At 43.7% G+C, this 24,753-nt stretch overlaps 1 protein-coding gene across 8 annotated transcripts in view; it reads left to right on the top strand.

Moving 5' to 3' along the window:
* The window catches only part of PTPRG (protein tyrosine phosphatase receptor type G), a 721,980-nt gene that overhangs the window by 540,454 nt on the left and 156,773 nt on the right, over nt 1-24,753 (top strand). For all 8 annotated transcript variants that reach the window (XM_086697741.1, XM_086697739.1, XM_086697740.1 and 5 more), the window contains one exon: nt 10,726-10,792. In XM_086697741.1, the coding sequence (XP_086553867.1) occupies nt 10,726-10,792 (67 nt within the window). The remainder of the gene's footprint in view (nt 1-10,725; nt 10,793-24,753) is intronic.

The following is a 24,753-nucleotide window of genomic DNA, read 5'->3' as shown; positions in this document are numbered from 1 at the left end:
AGAAAACGATTCCTGGGTTTGGGGTCTGGTCTGCTGGGTGGAAAGATGTTACCATGCTATTGTAATCAAAGATTGGGGTGCAGGTAGGGGAGTTCGTGCTTCACTGGATTTAGCTTAGAGCCCCGATACTGTCGGTCTGTTTGTAACTAGAGGTAGTAGTATTTTTGTCTTTATGTGTGTTCGTGTATGCCTGGTTGGGTACCAGCAGGGCATGCCTGCCCCTTTGGCGAAAGAGTGGCTGTGGCTAGTTTTGAAGAATCCTGGGTGTATTAGGCACTGCGCTGAACATTCATTTAATCCTCTTAATAACCCTGTGTCATTGAGGGGCAGTGATCTCATTTTTACAGGTGAGGAACTGAGGCATAGTGAGGTTGTAATTCACTTTCATCCAGCTAATTAGCTGTCAAGTCAAAGAGTAGGGTTTTGAACCTGGGTCTACCAACCTGGTTTCAAAAACTCTGCTTAACCCCTCTGCCAGTCGTACGCACCCAGGTTTCACATGAGCTCATCACAGGAGATGCGCGCCTGTCATTTTCTAAGAAGTGACTTATTCTCAGGTTATTATCCATGGCAGGATTCACGAGATAAACCTCTTCCTGGTTAAATATTACCTATACCTCCCCTACTGGGGCTGTTTTGTTCAAGAGAGCTGCTGGAGGAAGTGGAAGATCCTGAGCACTGTTGCTTAAATAAGTAGACTACATGCTCTATGAAGAAATCATATTATTTTCTCAAAGGAGAGAAAGTTGGCCCAGTGAGACAATGATTGCTAGGAACAAACTTTCTGGTTTTCCATTTTGTTCTGCTACAAATAACACGTTCTATCAATCAAGGCCTGCTGGGAAAGATTTTGTCTTTCCTCATTGCAATTTAATTTTATCCTCTGTTGAACTCAGGTGCATTTTCCATACAAAGCTGAACTCTTCAGTTAGCATTAATCTGTGTCCTCCTTGAGATGGGGCTGGCCCTTGTGTAGACTACCAGGTACTTAAAAAGAATCTTCCTAGTTTGTAGATTTGAAGACCTTTGTACACTTCAATAATTTTTTTGTATCCCCCAAAACATTACTTAACTAAAGCTCTTAAGTCAGATGCTCCAACTTTAATGATGGTACACTGAAAATAACTATCACTGGGTTGTTGGATGAAATGGGATGTTTAGATGAGTTAATGGATTGATTTCAGAGGACAGTGACAGGGACATAAAGTCCCCCTTACAGTATCGAGCACCAAAGCCTTCACATAAGCGTGTGGTTTGGAATAGGGAATACCCTGTGAGGTATTGCTTGGGAAAAGTGGATTGATACTTAATCAATCTTCAGAGGCCACACTATGGGGGCAATCATTCAGTGCTCTACAGGAGGCACAGAGTGGAAATACCCCTTCCAAAAGGAAAAATAAGAGTATGGAGTGTGTAATTAGTCTTCACTTAGCTTGGTTGCTATGAATCAGAAACAGCAGCTGCTCACACCAGTGTGTTGTGCTATGTACCTTGCCCAGGGACATCTTTCTTTGAGAAGGACTCGGATTTGGTGCTGCAATTTATTGGTTTCCTATGTTTGTTCAAAATAAAAGCCACTGAAAACACTGTATCTCAGAATTAATGATTGATGTCTGGTTGCCCCATTTGGGGTTTACACACTATTTTTGCCAAATTTTCCTGGTTGGAATTTGGATTTTATTTTATTTTATTATAATTTTATTTATTTTTTTAAAAATTTTAATGTTTATTTTTGAGAAAGAGAGAGAGAAGGAGGGGCAGAGAGAGAGGGAGACACAGAATGTGAAGCAGGCTTCAGGCTCTGAGCTATCAGTACAGAGCCTGATGTGGGGCTTGAATCCACGGACATTGAGATTATGACCTGAGCCAAAGTCAGATGCTTAACCATGTGAGCCACCCCAGTGCCCCAATTTTATTATAATTTTAGAAAGAGAGAGTGAGTGTGAGCTGAGGAGAGGGGCAAAGGACGAGAGAGAGTCTCACCCAGGTTTCACACTGAGTGTGGAGCCTGATGTGGGACTCGATCCCATGACCCTGGGATCATAGCCTGAGTTGAAATCAAGAGTCAGACACACAGTCAGCTGAGCCACCCAGGTGACCCATTGGAACTTGGATTTTAAACGTATTGCTTCCCCTCAAACTCTAGAAGCTATGATGTAACATAGCAATTTAGGTCTGTGAGAGGCAAGAACCTATTTAGAGTGATGGGAACTACCTTGAATAGCTGAAGCACCAGTGTCAAGAAAATGGTGGTATGTGGATTCTTTACGGAGGCCAGGGCCCTCGTCTCCCTGTGGGAACAAGCAGTAGACTGTCAGGTCTGTGATTCATTCAGTTCCATATCCCAGCACCCAGTTCTTGCTATGTGGTTATCTATTGCCCTATAACATTACCACAAGCTTAACAGCTAAAACCACACACATTTACCATCTCCCAGTTTCTCTGGGTCCCCTCCTTCATGGTTTCTCACTTGGCTGCAATCACAGTGTCAGCCAGAGTTGAGGTCGTATCTGAAAGTTCAGCTGGGGAAGGATCCATTTCCACACTCACTCAGATTGTTGACAGAATTCAGTTCCTCAAGGGCTGTTTGACTGAGGGCCTCAGTTTCCCTCTGGCTGTTGGCCAGAGACCACCTTCAGAGTCTCACTGTATGGGCTTCTCTAGTATGGCCATTTACTTTACCAAAGTATGCAAGCAAAGTACACAACGTGCGAATCCGCTAACAAGATGGGCGTTAGAGTCTCTTGTAACCTGATCATCAAAGGGGTGTCTCTGACTTTGCTCCCTTCTACTTGTTAAAAGCAAGCCACTGGATCCAGCCCATCCCCAGAAGGAGTTAATTCCACAGGGGTCTGAAGACCTGGGATTGGGAATCACTGAGGGCCCTCTTAGTGTCAGCCCACCACAGCATGCCCTTGGCACTCAGGGCATATCTGTTGAATAAATGAGCAGAAGACCTGGGGTTTTGCCATGGAGGCCAAAGGCACCATTTGTTTTTTTCCGCCATCACCTCTTTATACAACCGTAAGATGAGCAAGGTCATTTTAATATTTGATATATGATAGCTACATGGTATTTGGAGAGTCTTCCCCATCCCTCATAATGCCATCTGGATGCTTCAGTTTTATCCAAAGTGATGACCAAAGTGGAGGAATGTTTTCAAGGGAAGGATCAATCTGGTGACCCCTTTGGTCTGATATGCCTCATCTTTTATATTTTTCTTGCTGCACACATGGCGGGGATTTAAAGCAGTCCCCACACAGTGCTTTCTGGATTCCGAGTCTTTTGTAAATGGAGAGCCCTGAGCAGCGTTTTGCTTCGAGGGAAAGAGAAAGCAAGGGTGAAGGTTCACATCTAATGTGTTTTGGTTGAAGCCACTTGCTCCCTGTGGAAGCAGTCAGCTCTCCTTTCTCCCCCAAGACTTTGATATTGTTGGGGCTTTTCAGTGCATGCAGGATTATTAACAAAAGAAAGGCAAAGTTGTCCAGCACTGCCACACTGAATCGAGAGAAACTTGCAGCCAAGTCACTGAACCTGAAATAAGCTTCTCTTGCCCCAGGCTTCCCCAGATTGCATGCCTTTTTTTTTTTCTTTTAATTCAAAAAATCATAACAGTATCTGTGTGAAATGGTTGGCACTATAGCCTAAGACTCTCAGTCATACTTTGCTAGGTTGGAATTTCTTTTTTGCCTCTTTCCAGTTCAAGAGCAGCCTTTACTTTGAGAAGTCTGGCCGGGGTGGGACAGGCAGGTTCTGGGTCTCTGTCTGAAACTGCTGGAAAGGCTTTCCCACTCCCTTCTTGGCTCTGAAACACAATGCATTAAAAAGGCAAAGAAGGACAAAAATCACCATGTGGAAGTTCCATTTGTCAGGTGCCCCAGCCTGCCCGTTTTCTCTCTCTCTCTCTCTCTCTCTTTCTCTCTCTCTCTCTCTCTCTCTCTCTCGCTCCTGCCTTGGCTTTGAAATTGAGTTTTTGAGAGAGTCCAAAGCCAGAGGAAGTGGCATTGTGTACTCAGTCCGGGACAGTTTGATCCTCGTGAAAAGGAGAAATCGCCTGTATTGACAATAGGCGAGGCTGCTGCTGGCAAGGTCCGCAGTTGTGCGGATTTGCTACTGGGCCTCGCTGTCACCCTGCGGGGTTGGTTTTTCCAGTAATAGACTCCTCCAAGCCAAGTCTGACAATTAAGTGGTAAATACTCTGGTGAGCGGGAGTAGTGGGAGCAAAGGGATAGAGAAGGTCAGTCGAAATAGACCAAGAGCATTAAATTCATTTCCTCTGCGGCCTTCTCTGGCCACGAATCTCAATTCTCTGGAGATGAATAACTTGTGAATTGACTGGTTTCCACTAACATTATGAATTAACAGTAAGTAAGCTGTGTCAATGCTCAAACTCCTTTTGAAGCGGGGAGGGTGAATCCTATTAGCATTTATAATTGTGTTGCCTTTTCATATTAATCCCTTCCCATGGCTGAGGAATTAGGCATTTTGTCATCTGTGGACGGAAACCAGTCCCAGGAGGGTGTCCTGTCAAGTGCCAGAAAATAGATGATGATACGGGGCCATACCCTTCCCCCCAACAGGAGCTCTTGCCTCTCTTGTGAGATGCGCCTGTGATGTTCTGCATATCTATGAGATCGGGCTTAACGGTATGATTCTGGAAATGTATTACTCAAAGTGAAGCCAAGCCTCCTGGCCAGGAATCCACACTTGGTGAGTTGCCTTTAGCTGACGGGGAGGCTAAAATCCCTCCTTTCGTGAAAAGCAGCACACCTTCACAGAACTCCTTTTTCCTCTGTCATGCCTCGCTCTGGATTGTGTCCCTTGTTTTCTCTCGGACTTTATTCCGTGGCAGTTTGGGATGCTCAATGCACCACGACCTCTGATTCTGCCTGTCGTAATCCCGTGGCAGCAGTGACAGTCAGGAGAGAATAGAAAGCATCGTTGGGATGTCCAAAGGGAAAAAAGAAATTTCTCCCAACAGAACAGGGAGAGGCTGTGGGCTGTCCAAGAAGAAAAGCCATATTTGTGAGTATTTACAAAGACAGTCAAGAGAAGAACGGTGTTTTCAATGTGGATCCGTGTGGTTAGTGGTTTGATGCTATGCTTGTGTCCTTGCACATAGACACGTTTCCTAAATTATTGACCAGTATTTCATTTATTAATAAAGGAAGCTGGTTGGTGTCCTGTCTCTGGGTCAGGCCTAACTGAAATGCAGTGGTACAAAAGTAACCAAGTTGTGAATGGTTTGAGCCAGGAAGTTCTTGACAGTAACTTGACTCTGAATGTGTTGAGTGGTGACCAAGGTGTTGGAGTCAGAATGAAAGGAGCTGCAGCGTCCTTGCCACATGGCTCTTTAGGTAAGAGCCGTGGGAGGAAGAGGAGAATCAGATCTGAGATCAGATCTCATGAGAAGTGCTTGCCCTGGTCCTGATCGGACACTTCAGCTTCTGAGTACACAGTGGCCCACTAACCTTTGGAGTGGATGGCTCATCACCTCTGCCGTTCAGGAAGGCCATGTGGAGTCTCTGGTCCTGCTGTTTGACACTTTCCTTCACAGGCGTGGTTTAATCATGTAGCCATTCACTCTCAGCGGGCATAAATCCTTTTTCCCACAAGAGGATATTGGCTGGATGTGACGTTTATAGGACGAAAGGAGCAGCTGGTGATGTCGGATTCAAGGCAAGTAGGTTGTCTTGGCCATCCTAGTTAGCAGATGGCCAGGACTTGATAGATTGAAGATTATTAGGATCGAAGTCAAGGGCCAAATGGCACGAGGGACTGGAAAGTGGCAGCTGATATCTGAACAGAGGCACATGCAGTCTGCTGGGGCCTCTCTACTTGCATTTCATTTTGCTTCAAGCAGGAAAGACCTCAGGTCCTCGTAAGGCCCTGGCTTGCAGACACATCTCTAGAGATTATTGACACCGTGGTTATGAATCTGATAGTTGGCTCAATCCTTATCATGGTCTATTATTCGGAAAGATAATTTTATGAAGATTAGATTTCATCAGCATTTATATGAATTTGGCCTTTTGCCCAAACCTACGTGTCATGGTTTCCTACGTGGCTAATGTCTCTGTGTCGCTTGTTATATCTAAAGACAACTTAAAGGCTTTCGCTCAGGGCCCTCTGTCGCGTTGGCATGCCATCCTTCTGACGATGACTCATGCCACAAAAGCTGCTCCGAGTTAGAAGGGCCAGGAGCTGAGCTTTGCAACAAGAGCGCCAACTGCAGGGCAAGGGGATGTCCATTTCTCCGAGGCCATTTTAAGCTCATTTGTGTAATTGCCACCTTCTCAGTATTACTGCATAACTCCTTTGATCTCAGAGGAGAAGGTGGCGAATTTCAAGATCCGGGAAAACTCCTCGTGTGGCTTTCAAAGGAGCAGCGTATTACGAAACTGAGTGGATGTCAAATAAAACATAAATTTGGATCTTTTGAAATTTGAGCTCAAGTAGGTATTACTTTTAGAGCCAAGCACATTGACAAGTTCAGGGATGAAACTGCTGTTGTTTGACATTCATTTAAATTTGAGTGTTTGGGTCAAGTTGTTGCCCAGTCACATCCATCCTTCTTGAATGTTGCGTTTGTACTCAGCATTATACTCCAAGCTTTACACATTTAATCCTTAGGACAGCATTAGGAAATTGTAACCCCATTTTATAGGTGAGGACACTGACGCTCTAAGCGTTCATCCCTGACTCAAAATTTCATTGTTTTCCCCCACCCTCTGGCCTCCTCTACTCTGGATGAGTCCAGGATGTAAATATGGGTTGCTCAAACAGCCTTCTTCACCGTAGGCATATTTCAGAGCTATCCAAATTGCTTAGCTTGTGTTCATGATTTTTTTTTTTAAGTGGCAAATTGATTGAAACAGTAAATGGAAGGGATTATTTCAGACAGGGTTGTGCCTTTACTGGAACAAATCCACTTATTAGCATGCTATTTGGATTCCCACCCTGAGCTTTAGAACCAACACATAGACTGGAGAGTGAGCTCAGTATTACTAGTAAGTTATTTGGACCAGCCAATGATCTCCATTTTCTCTCCCTTTCTCCTGATCTATTTTCCTTAACCCCAGCCATGGAAACTAGCAATGGGGGCTGTGGAGGCAAATGGGCATTGTAGGTTTTCTCATTTATGGGGTTACTTAGAATATAGGGTCAGGCCCTGGAACTTGAATGGGATCTGACTTGAGTAGAGATATTGTAGTCAGAAGTGGTCAGAAAGTCAACCTGGATTAGGTTGCCTGGTTATTTTCCTCTTGCATGAGCTACAAATGTTATTGGTGATTGGAAGAAATGGGGGACTAGAGCTTTCTCTGAGCTTTCTTTTCATGAAATAAGACTGAATGCATTAAAGGGTCCCCCAACAATAAAACATCCCCCCACAGTTGGGATTGAAAATCAAAAGCATCTGAAATGTTGCCCTGGTAGAGGAGGGGTAACACAGTTTTGGAGAAGCACATGATTTGATTGGGTTAACAGCCAATGCTGTGTCTTGGTATGTGGAGTCTCATTGAGAAACCTTTATGACAAACCAGAAGCAGAGTATATTGGTCAAGAAAATTATTGGTCAGGTGCCTGGATGGCTCAATCGGTTGAGTGTCCAGCTCTTGCTTTCGGCTCAGGTCATGATCTCACAGTTCATGGGATCGAGGCCCGGGTCTGACTCTGTGCTGACAACATGGAGCCTACTTGGGATTCTCTCCCTCCCTCCCTCCCTCTCTTTGCCCCTCCCCCCACCCTCTCAAAATAAATAAATGAACATTAAAAAAAAATAAGAAAATTCTTGGTTTCTTAGTCTGTCCCAAATCTTCCACCTCTATACACACTCTGAAACCCTAACAGTTATTTTATGCTGTAACAAATGATCCCAACTAATTAAAACAACAATTATTTTATTGCTTTATGGTTCTGTAGGTTAGCTGGGCAGTTTGTCTGGTTGGGACCAGCTTGGGTGGTCTCTGGGGCCTTCAGGTAGTTCATGTGAGGCTGGATAGGCTGGGAGAGACTCACTGTCCTATCTGATAGTTAGCAAGCTGGCTAGTCTAGAGCTACCTCAGTGGGGACGGCCTATCTGCCCCATGTCATCTTGTCCTCCGAGAGTCTAGCTTGGGATTCTTCACCTGGTGGTCTCGAAATTTCAGAGTCCCAAGAGAGGTTAAAACTCTACATGCAAGCCCTGTGTAAGCTGCTCCCTATACAGGTTTGCTCATGTCCCCTTGGCAAAAGCAAGTCACGGGGTCAAGCCCAGTTTCAAAGAGTGGAGAAGTTGGTATACACTTGTGATGGGAGGAGTGGCCAAGTCAGATTGCAAAGGTGCATGTGACAGGCATGACACAAGTTTGTGGCCCTTTTGCCATTTCCCACAGATATTAGGGTAACTACGGGTGGTTGAGGTAGCATAAACTTCTCTACCAGCCTAAATCTGGAGAAGGAGAAGGAAGACCATGTTTTTGTCTATACCTTCAATTTGATACAAGATAGTTCTCTCCACTCCTATTTATTCTTTCACTTCTAAAATTTGGCCACATTTACCAGTAGACTCTCTTATCTTGCATTCTTGAGTTGTGATTCCAGTTTTGAGCATGTTTGTAAAATGTTGGTGAGTATTTGCTAGGGTGTAAATATGAGGTCTTCATTTTGATGTCTTTTTTTGTGGATGTTTACCTCTCAAGAATGCTTTGTGCTCAACCAGTCTGTCAAACCCTTGGCTAGAGCTTCCTGTCAGGCAATTCGGAGGTATGCTAATGGTAACTCCCAGAATTCCACCTTTGTGATCTGGTATACTGGGTTCCTATTCACTGATCCTTTCTGAAGTGTCTGTAGTGTTTATGGTGTAGTACCAAATTCCACCTCACTTTATTAGTCTATAAATGTGACACCATACATAATGACACCTGTGTTTTAATTTCACCATAACCCAAGGCTCCTGTCATCAATATGTAATGACATATTAATCACTGTTAACTCACAGTGCCTGCAACTAGAATTTCTCAACCTCACCTTATGCCCCGTTGACATCTTGGGGCAGATAATTCTGTGCTGTAGGGGGGCTATTCGGAATACTATGGAATTTTTGGCAGCAGCCTTGCCTCTAACCACGTGATGCTGGTAGCCCCTCTTCTTCGTCCCTACTTGTGACAACCGACAATGTCTGCAGACGTGGCTCAGTGACCTCAGGATGGGTGTGGGCAGTGGGAGATAGGTAAAATCACCTCCAGGTGAGAACCACTGTGCTAACGTGGAGATGCTGAAGCAGAAAACAGAAGGAATCGTGTGAAGTATGGGTATTGTCCGAGAGTACACTAGGAGTGGCAGTCCAGTGGATGATTTGTTAACAGGGAGAAGGAATGTCGGAGATTTTCAGTTACCCTAAAATTTTGACCTCCAATGACCCTAAATTAACTAGGAAACATCCAGTTGGGTCTTGCTACACCTTGAAAGATTCACCAATATCTGAACTTCATTATGTTAGAAGTGGGTTAAATATAAATACCCACCCCGGGGCGCCTGGGTGGCTCCTTCGGTTAAGCATCCAACTTCAGCTCATGTCATGATCTTACGATTCGTGGGGTCGAGCCCCGCGTCGGGCTCTGCGCTGATGCTTGGAGCCTGGAGCTGCTTCGGATTCTGTGTCTCCCTGTCTCTCTGCGCCTCCCCTGCTCACTCTCTCTCTCTCTCAAAAATAAATAAACATTAAAAATAACTAAAAATATAAAAACTATTTCTGAAAAAAAACTCAGGAGATAGGCTGACCATATAGATAAGGGATTTTGGAAAAGTTAAACACACACTCTAAAAAGTATAGAGAAAATTGTATCATGACCCATTTGATACTCATCACCTAAGGTCATCAATGATTGATTGATAGCCAGTCTTGTCGCATCTTTTCGAACTGCTATCCACTGTTGGATTATTTTGAAGTAAAATCTAGATGTCGTTGCATTTCATTTGTAACTATTTTAATTAGTGTCTACAAGAAAGTACCTAAAAACCAAAATTATAATACGCTGGTGGAATTTTAGTCTTCTGGAAAGGGCAAGAATGAGAATTTATACTGAGTAATAATCAGAAACTTAAGGGAAAGAATGGGAAAGAGGCTTGACTTTGGGGGGAATTAAAAACCCCAGAGGGAAGTGAAGTTGGGAGGTACTGTCTCTTCAAGCTCCTCTCCTGCCCTGTCCTCCCCTCTCCTACTCCGAGGTAGTCTTAGAAATTCCTCTTATAGTATGGTGGTGGTAAAGCACAGGAGACTGGGATCCTCAGAAAGGAGAGCAGGCAGGGCACAGATCCATTTTCCAAAAAGAAGCGGGGGGGGGGGGGACACATCACAAGAAGGTACTGAAATATTCAGTCAATGATGGATCACTCTTTGATGACTTTCAATGACTTTTTAGCAGATCAGGGTGTACTTTTAATAAAACAAAAGCAAGAAGAAAGTCTTACCGTTGCTTTTTAAGATTTTAGTAGGGCTGTGGTATTTCTCTCCTGTTCTAATGTATTCTAAGAAGTTTCTTTCTTTTGATTTAGACTTCCTCACTTGATTTTATTATGTCATAAATCTTCTGTGTTTGGTGAGAGCCATGGTATATGTAAGACCTAAGCAGCTTGCTAGATAACATCTATTTCCCCCACCCCCTTCTCTTCAGAAGATTAAACTGAGGCTGTTGTGTCTGATGCCAGAATAGATTTAACCAATCATGTTTCCTTTACATGTAGGTCAGTCCAAGGGACAATTCCGCACTGGATCCTATTATCCATGGGTTGAAGGGCGTCGTACATCATGGTAAGTAAGCCATGTACGCTTATTTTTGCTGGTATGTGAAGAGCTAAGGTCTCCACCTAAAGGAATGGGGTTATCTTGCAGAGGACACAGGGTGACACCGATTCCTCATCCACTGATGTTGAAGGGCGTTAGAGCCATTATTTGATGGGTAAAGAGGATGCCCATTTATTACCTGAAAATGGATCTGGGTTAACAGTAAGCCATTTGTTTCTCTTCAGGTACCACTTTGAATGCATGTGTTATAAATCAAAATGCCCTAAGATGTACCGTTTGTATGCGTTGAACCTGCCACTGTCTCATGTCTCTCTTAAAAATACTCTTCTTTCAAGTGTATTTGCATTAATAAATTTCTTGATTTGCCGCTCAGATTTAGGGAAAAAATTTAAGTAGCTGTGACAAGTCATTAAACTTTGCTGCATGTGAGCAAGCATCATGAGCCACTAGCATGGAAAAAGCTAGGCCGTGTTCTGTGTAGCAGACGTCTTATCCTCAGGCATAAAACTGGGAGAGAAAGTAAGATAAATGGGTTCTGTCTTTCCCAACTGGTTTTTATTGGAAGAATTTCCCCGCAACTTTATTATCGGCAATGCATCATTAGCTATGACATCAGGATCCTCTAATTTCAAAAGTACCCTTGTCACAGGGAGGTATGGAGTCTAGAGGTAGTGTCATGATTTGCAAAGTTTTAATAATCTAATTAGAATTCCAAAGACATTGACAGAAATAGCATTAGTAACCATAATAAATCTACCCTTCATCTCCACAGCTGTGATAAAACATTGTCACACCTTTCTGGGAGGATTGTCTTTCAACATTAGCCAACTCTGCAGACCTTAACAGACATCTTCCCCCATTTCTCTCAGGGAAACTAAAACCACTTGTCAGGGTACAGTTGAAGCCAGCAGGATTCTGGATTAATTGTCCTTCTCTTATAACCATTCAATCGTGCAGCAGTGAACAATAATAAACGTATGAAAAGTAGGAAAATAGGGTGGCTGAAAACACCCCCGTAGAGGTTTTCATTGTGAGAAATTTCCACGGCTTCTTCAAAATTTCAGTTTGCCCCAAAGCAAACCCCTCACATGGAGCTGGGAAGTAGGCTATGTGACAGTTTCTCTAGAGAACAGAGCAACTTTGCCAAAACTGTTTCTGCCTGCGCATTTGTTTGTGTTTTGATGTTGGTCACAACGGTGGTGGTTTTGGACAGTAGGGATATTTGCATTGTTCTCTGGACACCTCAAAAGTGCAAAGAAAGCTGGTATTTGGGCAACATGTTGTGCATTCTGAGCTCCTTTCCCATAAGTCCCCTTGGACATTCAGTTGACCAAACCCTTCCAGAAATTCCAGTTCGTGGTGTAGATTGAGTTTTGGGGCCTGAAACGTAGTAAATGATGACTAGATCATTTCCTTCCTTCCCTCTGACTTATTCATGTTTGAAAACAAAAACACCATGAAGAGTTCTAGACTCTTCGAAACAGGTACCTATTCTTCAGTTAGAGAGGAAGCATTCCACCAGCTAAGGCAGATCATGTTCTTATTTCCACAATGATAATTGAAGGAGATTCCATATGTTAAAGATAAGCGGAGGCTTCTGTTAGCTCTCAGATCCCCAAATCTCAGTAAACTCACTGCCTAGTCATCATTTGGTTCATGAGCTCTGTGCTGGCATAATCGTGTTATATCCTTCCTCATTATCCACAATTACCCTCCAAGAGGCTATTACGTGTTTGCTCTTATATGTTTACCTGGCACTGGGAGGGAGACAAAGATGCCTGAGTTGTGGTTTCAACACACTTTCTAATGGAGAAGTCAGAGGAGATCTGCCAGGAATAATTCCCTGCAGGAGGAAGTTTACTTATTTGTACAGCAGAAGTGTGGCATGCCCACTGTGTGCGATGAAAGTTCTTTTTTAATTATCCTATCCCATGGCCCACCCACTCCCCACCACATCATCCTAGGCTCCTTTCTTGGAACCGTTTGAAGGTATAAAAAATAACCTTGTCTTTTATTCACTCGTGTATTACCTACTGAAGTGTCCGCGTCATGAGGGCAAGAACCCCTGCGTGTGTGGTGAGTAATAGACATTCAGTAAATGTCCGCCAACTCAGTGGATCAAGCAGACGTACAAATAAGTGAAAATATCAAAATATGAAACCTGAAGAAGAGGAGAAGAAACTAAGGCTCCTTGAGTTTTGCTCTGACTGGGAAGAGAAAGGAGTCAGAGAACATCTTGGAAATGTGACTGCACCCTCCGTTCTCAGGCTGTCATGGGTTTTCCCTGTGACAAGGGGATTGTGAAAACACACATCTCTTTTGTCATTCTTCCAGAAGAGAATGAACATTTTCAATCGATAGAACAACTTTTGGTGGAACTGGAAGCATTTTCAGTTGAAGGTCCTGTGAGGGATTTGAATGATCTGTTAATTTGATGGGACATAAATAATTGTGCCCTTCACAGAATCTCTGGCTTGGAAATGACAATAGAAATGTGTAAAAAGGAAAAGATCAATATGGATTTCTGTTACAGTTCAGAATTGGTTTTATTTCTTCAGCTCTGGGAGTCATATCTTAGAATATTAATTCCTCATTAAATGAAAGGGTTTTTTTTGGTTTTTTTTTTTTTTAATAGGAAGAATCTTGTATGTTCTTCCATTTGAAATGCCAGTGAGAAATCTGGTCATACTGGCCAGTCCTACTTAGCATTTGGTCATCGGGGTTCTCTGTGAGGCAGACAGCAAGGTGGGGTTTTAAGTGCAGGTGAATTTTTTGGCAGGAGAGGGATAAAGAGGAGCAGGGCTGGATGGGGAGAGCGTTGGGATGACAGTACAGGTCTGACATCTCTGAATGAGGAGGGAATCTAGGAGGACTGGCTGAAGGCAGCTCTCAGGAAGTCTTGGCCAGTGTGGAGTTTCCTCAAAAAATTAAAACTAGAACTATGACCCAGCAATAACACCACTAGGAACTTATAGCAATAACCCTATGACCCAGCAATAACACTACTAGGAATTTATCCAAAGGATACAGGAGTGCTGATTCATAGGAGCACATGTACCCCAAGGTTTATAGCAGCACTTTCAACAATAGCCACATTATGGAAAGAGCCTAAATGTCCATCAACTGATGAATGGATAAAGAAGATGTGGTTTATATATACAATGGAATACTACTTGGCCATGAGAAAGAATGAAATCTGGCCTTTTGTAGCAACGTGGATGAAACTGGAGGGTATTATGCTAAGTGAAATAAGTCAGAGAAAGATACCATATTTTAAAAATATAATTTAGGGGCGCCTGGGTGGCGCAGTCGGTTAAGCGTCCGACTTCAGCCAGGTCACGATCTCGCGGTCCGTGAGTTCGAGCCCCGCGTCGGGCTCTGGGCTGATGGCTCAGAGCCTGGAGCCTGTTTCCGATTCTGTGTCTCCCTCTCTCTCTGCCCCTCCCCCGTTCATGCTCTGTCTCTCTCTGTCCCAAAAATAAATAAAAACGTTGAAAAAAAAATTTAAAAAAAAAAAATATATATATAATTTATTGTCAAATTGGTTTCTGTGCAACACCCAGTGCTTATCTCAACAAGTGCCCTCCTCGATGCCCATCGCCCACTTTCCCCTCTAAGACAGATACCATATGTTTTTGCTCATACGTGGCTCCTGAGACACTCAGCAGAAGACCATGGGGGAGGGGGAGGGGGAAAAAAGGTTACAAACAGAGAGGGAGGGAGGCAAACCAGAAGAGACTCTTAAATACAGAGAACAAACTGAGGGTTGATGGGAGGTTGGGGACAGGGGAAAATGGGTGATGGGCATGGAGGAGGACACTTGTTGGGATGAGCACTGGGTGTTGTATGGAAGTCACTTTGACAATAAATTATATTTAATTAATTAATTAACTTAAAAAGAAGAAGAACAAGAACAAAAACAAGAAGTGTTGGCCAGGCCATCGGAGCACCTCAGAGCCAAGACTGCCTGGGAGAGACATCCTGCGTTGGGCAGGAGTGGCCCAGCCTGGGTTCCCCTGTCGTGGGCAGTCACCGGCTAGAGTGTGCCAGCAAGGCCAGCCTCCGTGAGCACACCATGGTCAATCCTGAAGGTGCGGCAGCTGGAGGCTGCCAGATAACAAGGCTCCTGCTGGCAGTTTGTCTCTGGAAGGAAGACCTTAGGCCTGCCCTCCCTTGGCTGGCACGGAGGTTCTCATCTTCCTTCCAAAGACGTTCTCCTAGTCCCATTTCCCAAGAATTTTTTTTTATTGGTGCTCTCACTTTTAAAATGCTCAGAGGTTCTTAGAAGCAGTGCTTATTCCTTTTGTGCCTAGTTATTAAGTGCCTGATATTTTTGTTTTTGTTTTTGTTTTTAGTTTATTTATTTATTTTGAGAGAAAGAGAAAGAGAGAGAGTAAGTGAGAACAAACTGGGGAGGGACAGAGAGAGAAGGGGATGGAAAATCCAAAGCGGGCCCTGTGCTGACAACAGAGAGCCCGATGCAGGGCTCGAACTCACAAACCGTGAGATCGTGGCCTGAGCCCACATCAGACACTTAACCAACTGAGCCACCCCATAAGTGCCTAATCTAAGCATACTACTAAGCTAGGCAGAGAGAGCACAGCAGACAGACCTGCCCTCCTTGCATTTATAAAGTCTTGGGGGAGACATACGATTAAGCATTGTCATTGCATTAGAAAGTGGGGAGCAGCAGGTTTAACGTATTTGGGGGTACAGAGGAGACATCTCAGACAGAATGACCACTCAGACCTAAAGAGTACATAGAAGCTGTCCAGGTGGAGAGGGGAATGTTTCAGGGTTTTAAGCAGCATCCCTGTAGACGAAGGTCTCTAGTGGTGAGTGCATGTAGCATGTTGGAGCTCTGAGCTCAGCAACATTGCTTCTTCGTTGATGGGGAGAGAGATCTAGAAACCCCATGGCAACATAAAGTGTTGTTTCTTATGTGTTCATTTTTTAGGTGAATTGTGATTTTTATAAACTTGAGAGCCATGCAGAAATAGAAATAGAGGGGCGCCTGGGTGGCCCAGTTTGTTGGGCAACCGACTTCAGCTCAGGTCATGATCTCACGGTTTGTGGGTTCGAGCCCTGCATCAGGCTCTGTGCTGACAGCTCAGAACCTGGAGCCTGTTTCAGATTCTGTGTCTCACCCTGTCTCTGCCCCTCCCCTGCTCATGCTCTGTGTCTCTCTGTCTCTCAATAATAAATAAACATTAAAAAAAAAAAAAGAAATAGAAATAGAGAGCTGTGATTTGCCATTGATTCTGGCCCCATCTATCCAAAGAGCAGTACATGGATGCAGTAAAACATATGTATAGTCAGGTGTTTTATTCACACACCACCACCAATATCCACTGGGGGGGAAAGATTTAGGGAGATATTGTGAATCCTGTTCACAGCATGGACTCAGTCACGTACGCTGCTTTCTGTATTCAGGACCCAGCCCTTAATAGTAGCCACACCTGATAGAAATATTGGTTCTGAAAAACTTAATCTAGCTCTGTTTTTTTTAACCCATTTAAGAAAAAAGAGAAAAAAGAAACTCGTATGTGAGTAGGTATAGAAATGTATCCTTCTCTTAAAACTAGTTTTACCCAATTGACCAGTGCTCAGAAATGTATATTATATCCTGTGTCAATTAAAAAGTTTTTTTTTCTTTCATTTTTTTGGATTACCTACTCCTCTGTTCCTTTTTTATAATATCCACACAAAATCCAGCAGCCTGTTTATGTACATATTCTAGAATACTGTCAAGAGGCATCGCGACACTCAACCACTCTCTCTTGTCTCTCTTGTCCCCAATTTTTTGTTTTTGCAAGGAAGCGTGCTCGTAGTGATTGCTTGGTTGTTGAGCTTTGACTCTCTGTCCCTCTTTTCCTGTTACCCTCCTCACTGTCCTTTCCATCTTCTGTTGAATGTACTACCTTAGTGAGCAGGACGGTATCTTTCTCCTTCAGAGGAACTGTGAGGGGGACAGTTAGAGATCGACTCAGACACCACGCAGAGCCAGAAGGCTCCTCCCCCTGTCCTCTCTGACCAGCCTCTTCCGAGAAAGCTCTCTGTGAAAGTACAAATGAATGATCACCTGAGAACACCCTTCAATTAAAGTAAAAAAACAAGGCTCTTCCAAGTTTTTCAGTGATGGAAGTTGGGGCTATGACAAGATCAAAACTTTCTTTGCAAAATAGCTTCCCCGATTGACTAGTTTTCTACTGGGTTCATTTCTGGAATGTTTGACACCCATTTTCTCCCCTGCCCTGGAATGCTCATCAGCTGTCCAAATGTATGGACAATGTCGAATCACTGGAGTCACCCAGGCGTTGGGCAGAAAGGGAGAGATAAAGGAAATTTGCAAATATAAGTGACTCCCTGGCCAAGTGTTTCCGTGTGATGGTAGGAGCAGGTACATTTGCATCTGTTTTTTTTTTTTTCCATATTCCACCTGCTAGGATTGAGGTTTCTGCCCATCAAAAAGAACTGGAAAGGGACTCCGGGCCTTGAGCAATCTGAATTTCCTCTAAAGGATGGGGGGAGGGCCTTTGTTTTGTACACCTGCTGATATGTTATACACATCATATGTGACATGTATGTGATATGTTAAACATACACTGTTTTAAAAGAAAGCAGCCCGGGGCACGGCACCCTTGCCACTCGAGGAGAGCTGCTGTGGAGATGCCAATGGTTCAGCCTCTCTGAAAGCCGTGTGGCTATTTCTTTTGTTCGTTTTTCTTTTTTTAATGTTTATTTATTTTTGACAGAGAGGGAGACAGAATGTGAGCAGGGGAGGGACAGAGAGAGAGGGAGACACAGAATCGGAGGCAGGCTCCAAGCTTTGAGCTGTCAGCACAGACCCCAACATGGGGTTCGAACTCATGGACTGCAAGACCACGACCTGAGCTGAAGTCGGATGCTTAACCGACTGAGCCACCCAGGCGCCCCGCTCCCCCCACCTTTTTTTTTCTTTTTTTCTTTTTCTTTTTTTTGCCATTTGGCCGTTTCTGCCAGCGCTGTACATACGCCTTATCCTCTGAGCTGGCAAGCCCCCATGTGGGTATACACCCAAGAGAAATGTCCACAGAAAGACTTGCCCATGGGAACTTTGTGTATATTAGCCACAAAGTGGAAACAACCCAAATGTCCACCAATGGAAGCCTGAATATGCAAGTTGTAGTATCGCCAGACAGTGGAGTATTATGCAGCAATTAAAAGTAACCAGCTGCTTGACTTACTTGAAAACAGAAGAGCACATACAGCTTAGTTCCATTTCTCTCAAGTTCAAGAACAGAAAAAAACCTAATCTTGGATGGTAAAAGCCAAAATAGTGAGATGGAGGGGTATAGTAAATGAGAGGAGACATGAGGGAATTTTCTCAGGTGATAAAAGTATTATGTATCTTGATCTGGAGGATGATTACATAAGGTATAATATAAAAATTCACCACACTGTCCCCGTAGATTTGCTCACATGACTGTAAATTAAAGAATGACCTGTGTATATCGCATATTGATTTCTCAAAGGTAATACATTCACAAAACCCAAAAATAATCTGGCAGTATGCACCAGATAGCCAAATATTAAAAATCCTGACGGTATACCAGCTCCTGTATGTGTATGTGCCCTAGAGAACACAGATGAAAGTGTACCATGAGATGTGTACAAGAACATCGGTGACATTGTTTTTTCTGACTGCCCAAACCTAGAAATGCCTCACATGCCTATCATCAGCAAGCTAGATAAACACAGTACAGTTTTACAATAGAACATTCCACCCTGATGGAAAGGGGTGGGATCCTATACCTCTCAACAACCTGGGCACATACGAGAACCACAACGTAAAGCAAGAATCTGAAGAATGTGTAAAGTATTCCTCCATGTCAAGTTCAAATCCGGAGAAAACTTAGCCTATATTGTTTAGGGGTGCATCTGTAGGTGGTAATACTAAAAGAAAAACAAAGTAACAATGACTTGTAAAAAGAGGATGCCGGTTACTTGTTGGGGCAGGATGGGAAAGTGATGAGGCACCGGCCCAGGGAGGGTGCAAAGGGCTGCCCCTGTTCTGGTCACCCCAGGTTTCACTTTAGGATGATTTGTCAACAGTATATTTATGTTTTGTGCACCCTTCTGCGTGTGTGTTAAATTTCACAATCAAAGAAGACAGTCATTAGCTTTAGAAAGTAAGAGATTCCGACACCACTTTCCTGTGGGACACATCAGGTACCAAGTGGCCTTACAACAAGCAAAGAGGGGAGTGACAGCACCTTTTAAAAAACGCTTCACCGTAAGTACCCCTGACAGACTGTTTGTTCTCTCTGCAAATTGATTGCAGGCCAAAGAAAGGACTGTGGCCACCTTGGGATTCTATCATTAAGAGATGACTTTGAGAGCCAACGACTCCTTTTGGAATTTGGAAAAAGGAAATCAGAAACAAAGGGGATGGGGAATCAGGTCTCAGGTTTAAAAACAAAGGCTCCCCACTGCTACTGTGCTGGTGCAGGCTGTCTCTGCACCAGGCCAGGGTCTAATTATCTGGACAGGCACCAGTGAATGCTCCAGAAAGCCTCTGAGATACAGTTATCCTGTCCCCCTTTATATAGAAAGGTAAGCAAAGCAGGCATTGCCTGAGTGGCTTGAATCAAGGTCTTTGTGACTTGAGATTGGCCCTCTTTACTCCCAGACCATCTCCCCCTCTGTTCTCTGCCAGGGTCACCACCTGCCTCTTTCAGCCTTGATTTAGGTTTGTTATACAGACTGTAGAAAGGACATGCAAAGAAATGCTTAACGGGACCATGTTCTGCCATCATCATTCTTGCACCATTGTGATTATCCCTGGGGTCAAGATCTTGGCATAAACTTTCTGTCTGTGGCTAAATGGCTCAAGTTCCTAAAAAGAGTCTTGCATGAACTTTGGAAGAAAAGGACAAATCCCAGGACAAGGGACCTTTGGGGGGAAATTCAGCTACTAGACAGAAATAGTATTATGTGTCATTACAGTCCAGCAGCAAGAAGATGGGGCAGAGATGATTTGATGTGGTTTGAGGACTTCTTGCCTGTTTTGTGTATGTGAACTTTAAGCTTCTTTAATCATAGAGTTTATGCGTCCTGTCATCCTTGGAGGGCCTACAAAGTGCTAGCGAAGGTGTTGAGGATAAAATGATGAACGAGATTTTCCCTGCCTTTAGGGCAATTTTAATATCATGAGGAAACTTTTGTGTGTGTGTGGTGGGGGGGGGGAGCATCCCATTCTTGGTGGTGAAGATTAAAAAGACTAATATTCTTCACCTGCAGAGTAATCTCCTGTGTTCATATGAATAAACAATTAGAACATTGGAATGAGTTTTCTGAAAAGTCTGTTATAGAATTTTTTTTTTTTAACGTTTATTTATTTTTGGGACAGAGAGAGAGCATGAATAGGCGAGGGGCAGAGAGAGAGGGAGACACAGAATCGGAAACAGGCTCCAGGCTCTGAGCCATCAGCCCAGAGCCCGACGCGGGGCTCGAACTCACGGACCGCGAGATCGTGACCTGGCTGAAGTCGGACGCTTAACCGACTGCGCCACCCAGGTGCCCCTAGAATATTTTTAAAGAAATGGCATTTGTTATTTTTCACATATAATGTGACTTTAGGAACACTGGATCCTGAAACAGTGCTTCAGAATGTAGTCTGTCTTGGGTTTGAATTCTGGCTTGCCCCATTGGGAGCTGTGTGATCCTGGAACAAATCATTGCATTTCTCTGTCGCTTGGGTTCCCCCTTGTAAGATGGGGATAAGGCCCCATAGGTGTTAATGCTACATGCATTCCGATAAGGAAATAACTAAGAAGAAAGGGTGGCTGGCACCTGTCCACTGTCCTCTAAATCATCAACCAGCAAGTGCAATCTGTGAGCCAAATCTTCCCTGCTGCCCATTTTTGTAAATAAAGTTTTACTGGAACACAGCCACACTCATTTGTGTACATATTGTCTGTGACAGCTTCTGCACCATGACAGCAGAATTCAGCGGCTGTAACACAGAGAGTTAAGGCCCACAAAGCCTTAAACACTTACTCTCTGGCCCTTTATAGAAAAAGTTTGCCAACCCTGCCTTAACTAAATGGTAGCTATTACGGTCACTGTGCTAATAGAGTTAGTGGCTTGTTCATGTTGGGATGATGTAAGTGTCTACTCATGTCATTACTTAACCATTTGATAGACTTTTCAGAGATGGGCTTCACTTTTGATCTCACCCAAATCGCCATGTAATCCGAATGTGTTTCAACTGAATTAATTAGAGTTCCGGTTTAATGTTTACCTTAAAGAAATCAAATTATTTTCTCCCTTTTCAATAGGAAACCCGATGCTATATCATCTAGCAGCCCACTGATAGTTTTGAACATCTTAACATGCGACAAAATTTCCTGTTTGAAGTTTATGTCTCTGGCATTTAATTACATGGAACTTTCCTGAAGTGTGCTATAAATATTCAGTACCCTGGTCTTGGCTAATTGGCTCACATCTGTTATGGATCCAGGAAGGGCAGATGCTTATCTGAACACTTTTGATCTCAAAATCTTCGAGAAACAGGCGCACTTAAGCCATTTCCACAGTTTCCTGGACTTTAACGTGTCAGAACTACCACCGTAGATGGGAGCTATTTCCATTTCTTTTCTTAGCCAGGGCCAGGAAATGGGATGCTGTGCGGCTTCTATCTTATCACTCACAGTGTTGTTACCAATAATGTTAAGACAGAAAAGGACTTCAAAAGTGATTCCCTTTACATTGGATTTGAATTTGAGGCTAGGTGTCATTTGGCCCAGCCTTCTCTGTCAGTATATGATCATTTGCACAGGATCATGGGAGCCCAAGGAAATGCCCTTTTCCTGGTTGTTTCAATGGGATGTGGAAGGCAAAGAGAAAAGTTTAAATTATGTCTCCTGTCATCTACTGCAAAGGTGCTCACTGAAGTACCTGGGGCTACTTTGTGTGGTTTTCCCACCGTGCTATACCAATGTCACCTTGGCACGGGAGAGGCGCCATGGTGGCATGGCCAAGAGCAAGGCTCCGGGATTAATACCAGGATTATTTGGACTAGGCACAGCCTGCACAAGTCACATAAGCTTTTTGTGGCTCTGGTTTCTCAGCTGTATAATGAGGTAATAATAATGCCAACCTTACTGGTTTGTCCTGAGGAGTCAGTGACTTCTTGTACCTGCTGTGCCTAGCACACGGTCAGCGTCAACCTCAGCTGCTGTCACTGCCCCCTTCCCCATCACCATTCCCATTACTGTTGTTACTTATTGATGTGAGTATGGAGGTGACGGGATATGATTGCGGATCCCTGAGTGCTGCTTCCGTCACTACCTGGGTGTTGAAATAGAATGTTGCTGGAGTGAGTTGAGTCATGCAAAATAAAACCACATGAGGAAGAAAATGGTCACAAAGTGATTGGGGTAGCCAGTCCCTTTGAGATCAGGGGAAGGGGTCGTGGGCAAGGAATCAAAAAGTGTGGGAAACGAAGAAGATCCTCTCATCTGGTAATGCCTGGGTGTGGGCCTAACCCTGCCCAGATGTTCTGCACGTATAATCCTAATGAATCCTACCCAACAGCGCAGTGAGGTAAAATTCTTAATCTTGTGCTACAGATGGGTCAACTGAGGTGCAGAGACCTCGGCTGATTTGTCCCAGCTCATGGAGTGGAACAGTAATTTGATCCCAGTTTTATTAGATCCTAAAATACATTCTCTTGCCAGCTCTGCTCGGCCAGTTCCTATTTCCATCATTGATTAACTTCCGGATTTTTGTCAAAATCACTTCATTCTTGTGAGCCTCACTTTCTCCTCTGTGAATTAGGTCTGATTGAGCTTCAGAAGGACACTAAAACAATGTACATACCCGGTCATTTACAACCACTGGGTAGGGGAGAGAGGCGAGCAGTGGACCTGTTCAGTGACAGTACTGGGTTTTTGTCACTGTATGACTCTATAATTTAAATATCCTGTTCATTTCCTTAATTGTTGACAAGACTCTGCTTTTTGTGTTTCTTTGGAAATATTCATGTCAACATACATTTTACTCAAATGCCAACCCTTAAATCAAAATGCCACGTTCGGCCAACTGACGGGACCAGTAAACTCAAGGAGCCTAGATGTCTTTGAACCAGGATGGAGTGGCTGTTCCATGCCCTTGGAGTGGGTCTTTGGGCGCTTGAATTCAAGATTCCGATTAATCAGGTGGGCTCTTTCCCAGTCAAGCAGCCTTTGCTCAGAACTTGGAATAACACCAGCTCTTCATGTTATGGTCATGAGCCTATAGGAAGGGCCAGTGGGCAGAGAATTACATTCTCTGGTGGAGAGTTGAATGCCCACTGGTGGAGAATGTCTAAGAAGCAGAAGTAACAGTCACACCTCTACAGCCTTGTGTAGGTTGCCCCATTCATTCTCAAATGGGATTGCTTGTTGCCCCCTCTTTTAAATATCCTGCTCCTCTTCATACAGGCACAGGGATCAGCAAACTCTCTCTGTAAAGGGATTGATAGCAAAGATTTTAGGCATTGCTGGCCATATGTTCTCTGCTGCAACAACTCGGTTGTTTAGTTGTAACCTGGAAGCGGGCATAGACAGTTTGTATACAAATGGCCATGGCTATGTTCCAATAAAACTTCATTTACAAAAACAGGTGCTAGGTTAGATCTGGCCCCTGGGCCACTTTTGACTTAGAGTTACTTCGTGATTTAGTTTGATCAAAAATGTTTTTTTCAGCCATGTATAAATGACCTACTCTTTAAGGCACTGTGTTATGTACTGAGGGTATAGTTGGTTGCCACAGTCTGGCCATAATGGAGCCTCCAGCCTGCTAAAGAGAAGAGACCACTATTAAGCCATTACACAGACTGTAATGAGACCGAGGTCTGTACAGCCATGACCTTGGGCAGATTATCAGCCCTCATCAGGATGATGATACCTACTTCACTGAGTTGTGAGGCCTCATTTAGAGAACATCTACAGCAGTGCCTGACCCTGAGGTCATACATATAAATGTGCTCTGGTAAGAAGAGGTGATCTGTAGAACATACTACACTGTGGAATGCAGTCCAGGGGTTCAGGTCATTGAAGGGTAAACTGAGGCTAGAGAACCTAGTCAGGATAAACAGATGGGAGTCAATGCTGCTGCCTGGCCCCATGAGCACTCTATACTGTGGTCACATAAAATAGGCCCCGACCCAGCTTCTAGTAGGCTCATAAAGACGATGGAGTCCTTTCATGTGAATCTTGTTGAAAATGTCATGTCAATATCCTGATGTCATCAATTGTGTGACTCTCATTTCTTCATATATTTTTGGTCATATATTTGTGTCCTGACATTATATCAGTTTCAGGTATACAGTCTAATGATTTAATGTATGTGTACATTGTGAAGTGATCACCACACCAAGTCTGGTTAATATCCATCCTCACACATAGTTACAGGTTTTGTTGGTTTTTTTTTTTCCATTTCTTCATATTTTAACAACTCTAAAGTCAGGATGCATCTTACACATGATGTCATGTCATTGTTTAATTAGCGGCATGTTGCCTTGACATAATGATGTGTCTTATAATTGTCAGTGACTTAGATATGAAAGAGACACAATATCTAGGATGCACTGGTTATTTAAGATATCCCAACTACCATGCTTGTTTGTTCCTTCATTCTCTTTTCACATAACTATTAGGCACCTGCTATGTTCCAGGCAGTGTTTTAGTTATTGGGTATATGGGGTGAACGGGAAAGGCGAGGTGTTTGCCCTTGTGGAGCAATCAGTCTCTTGGGGAAGACAGACAGTAAACAAGTAAAAGCAGAGTGGGAAGGAATTGAACTAGGTGTGATACAGTGAATGCAGCAGGAACATACCAAGATGGGGTGTCTGAGATAGGCTCTGAGGAGATAACCTTTCACCTTGCAGGACTCAGGGTGAAAAGAAATCCCCCATATGGAGTGACGCTGGGGAGGAGCAT

This window comes from Puma concolor, chromosome A2 (genome assembly GCF_028749965.1).
Source record: "Puma concolor isolate L17-30 chromosome A2, mPumCon1.1.hap2, whole genome shotgun sequence".
Taxonomy (NCBI): domain Eukaryota; kingdom Metazoa; phylum Chordata; class Mammalia; order Carnivora; family Felidae; genus Puma; species Puma concolor.
This window is presented reverse-complemented; position numbering and strand designations above follow the sequence as displayed.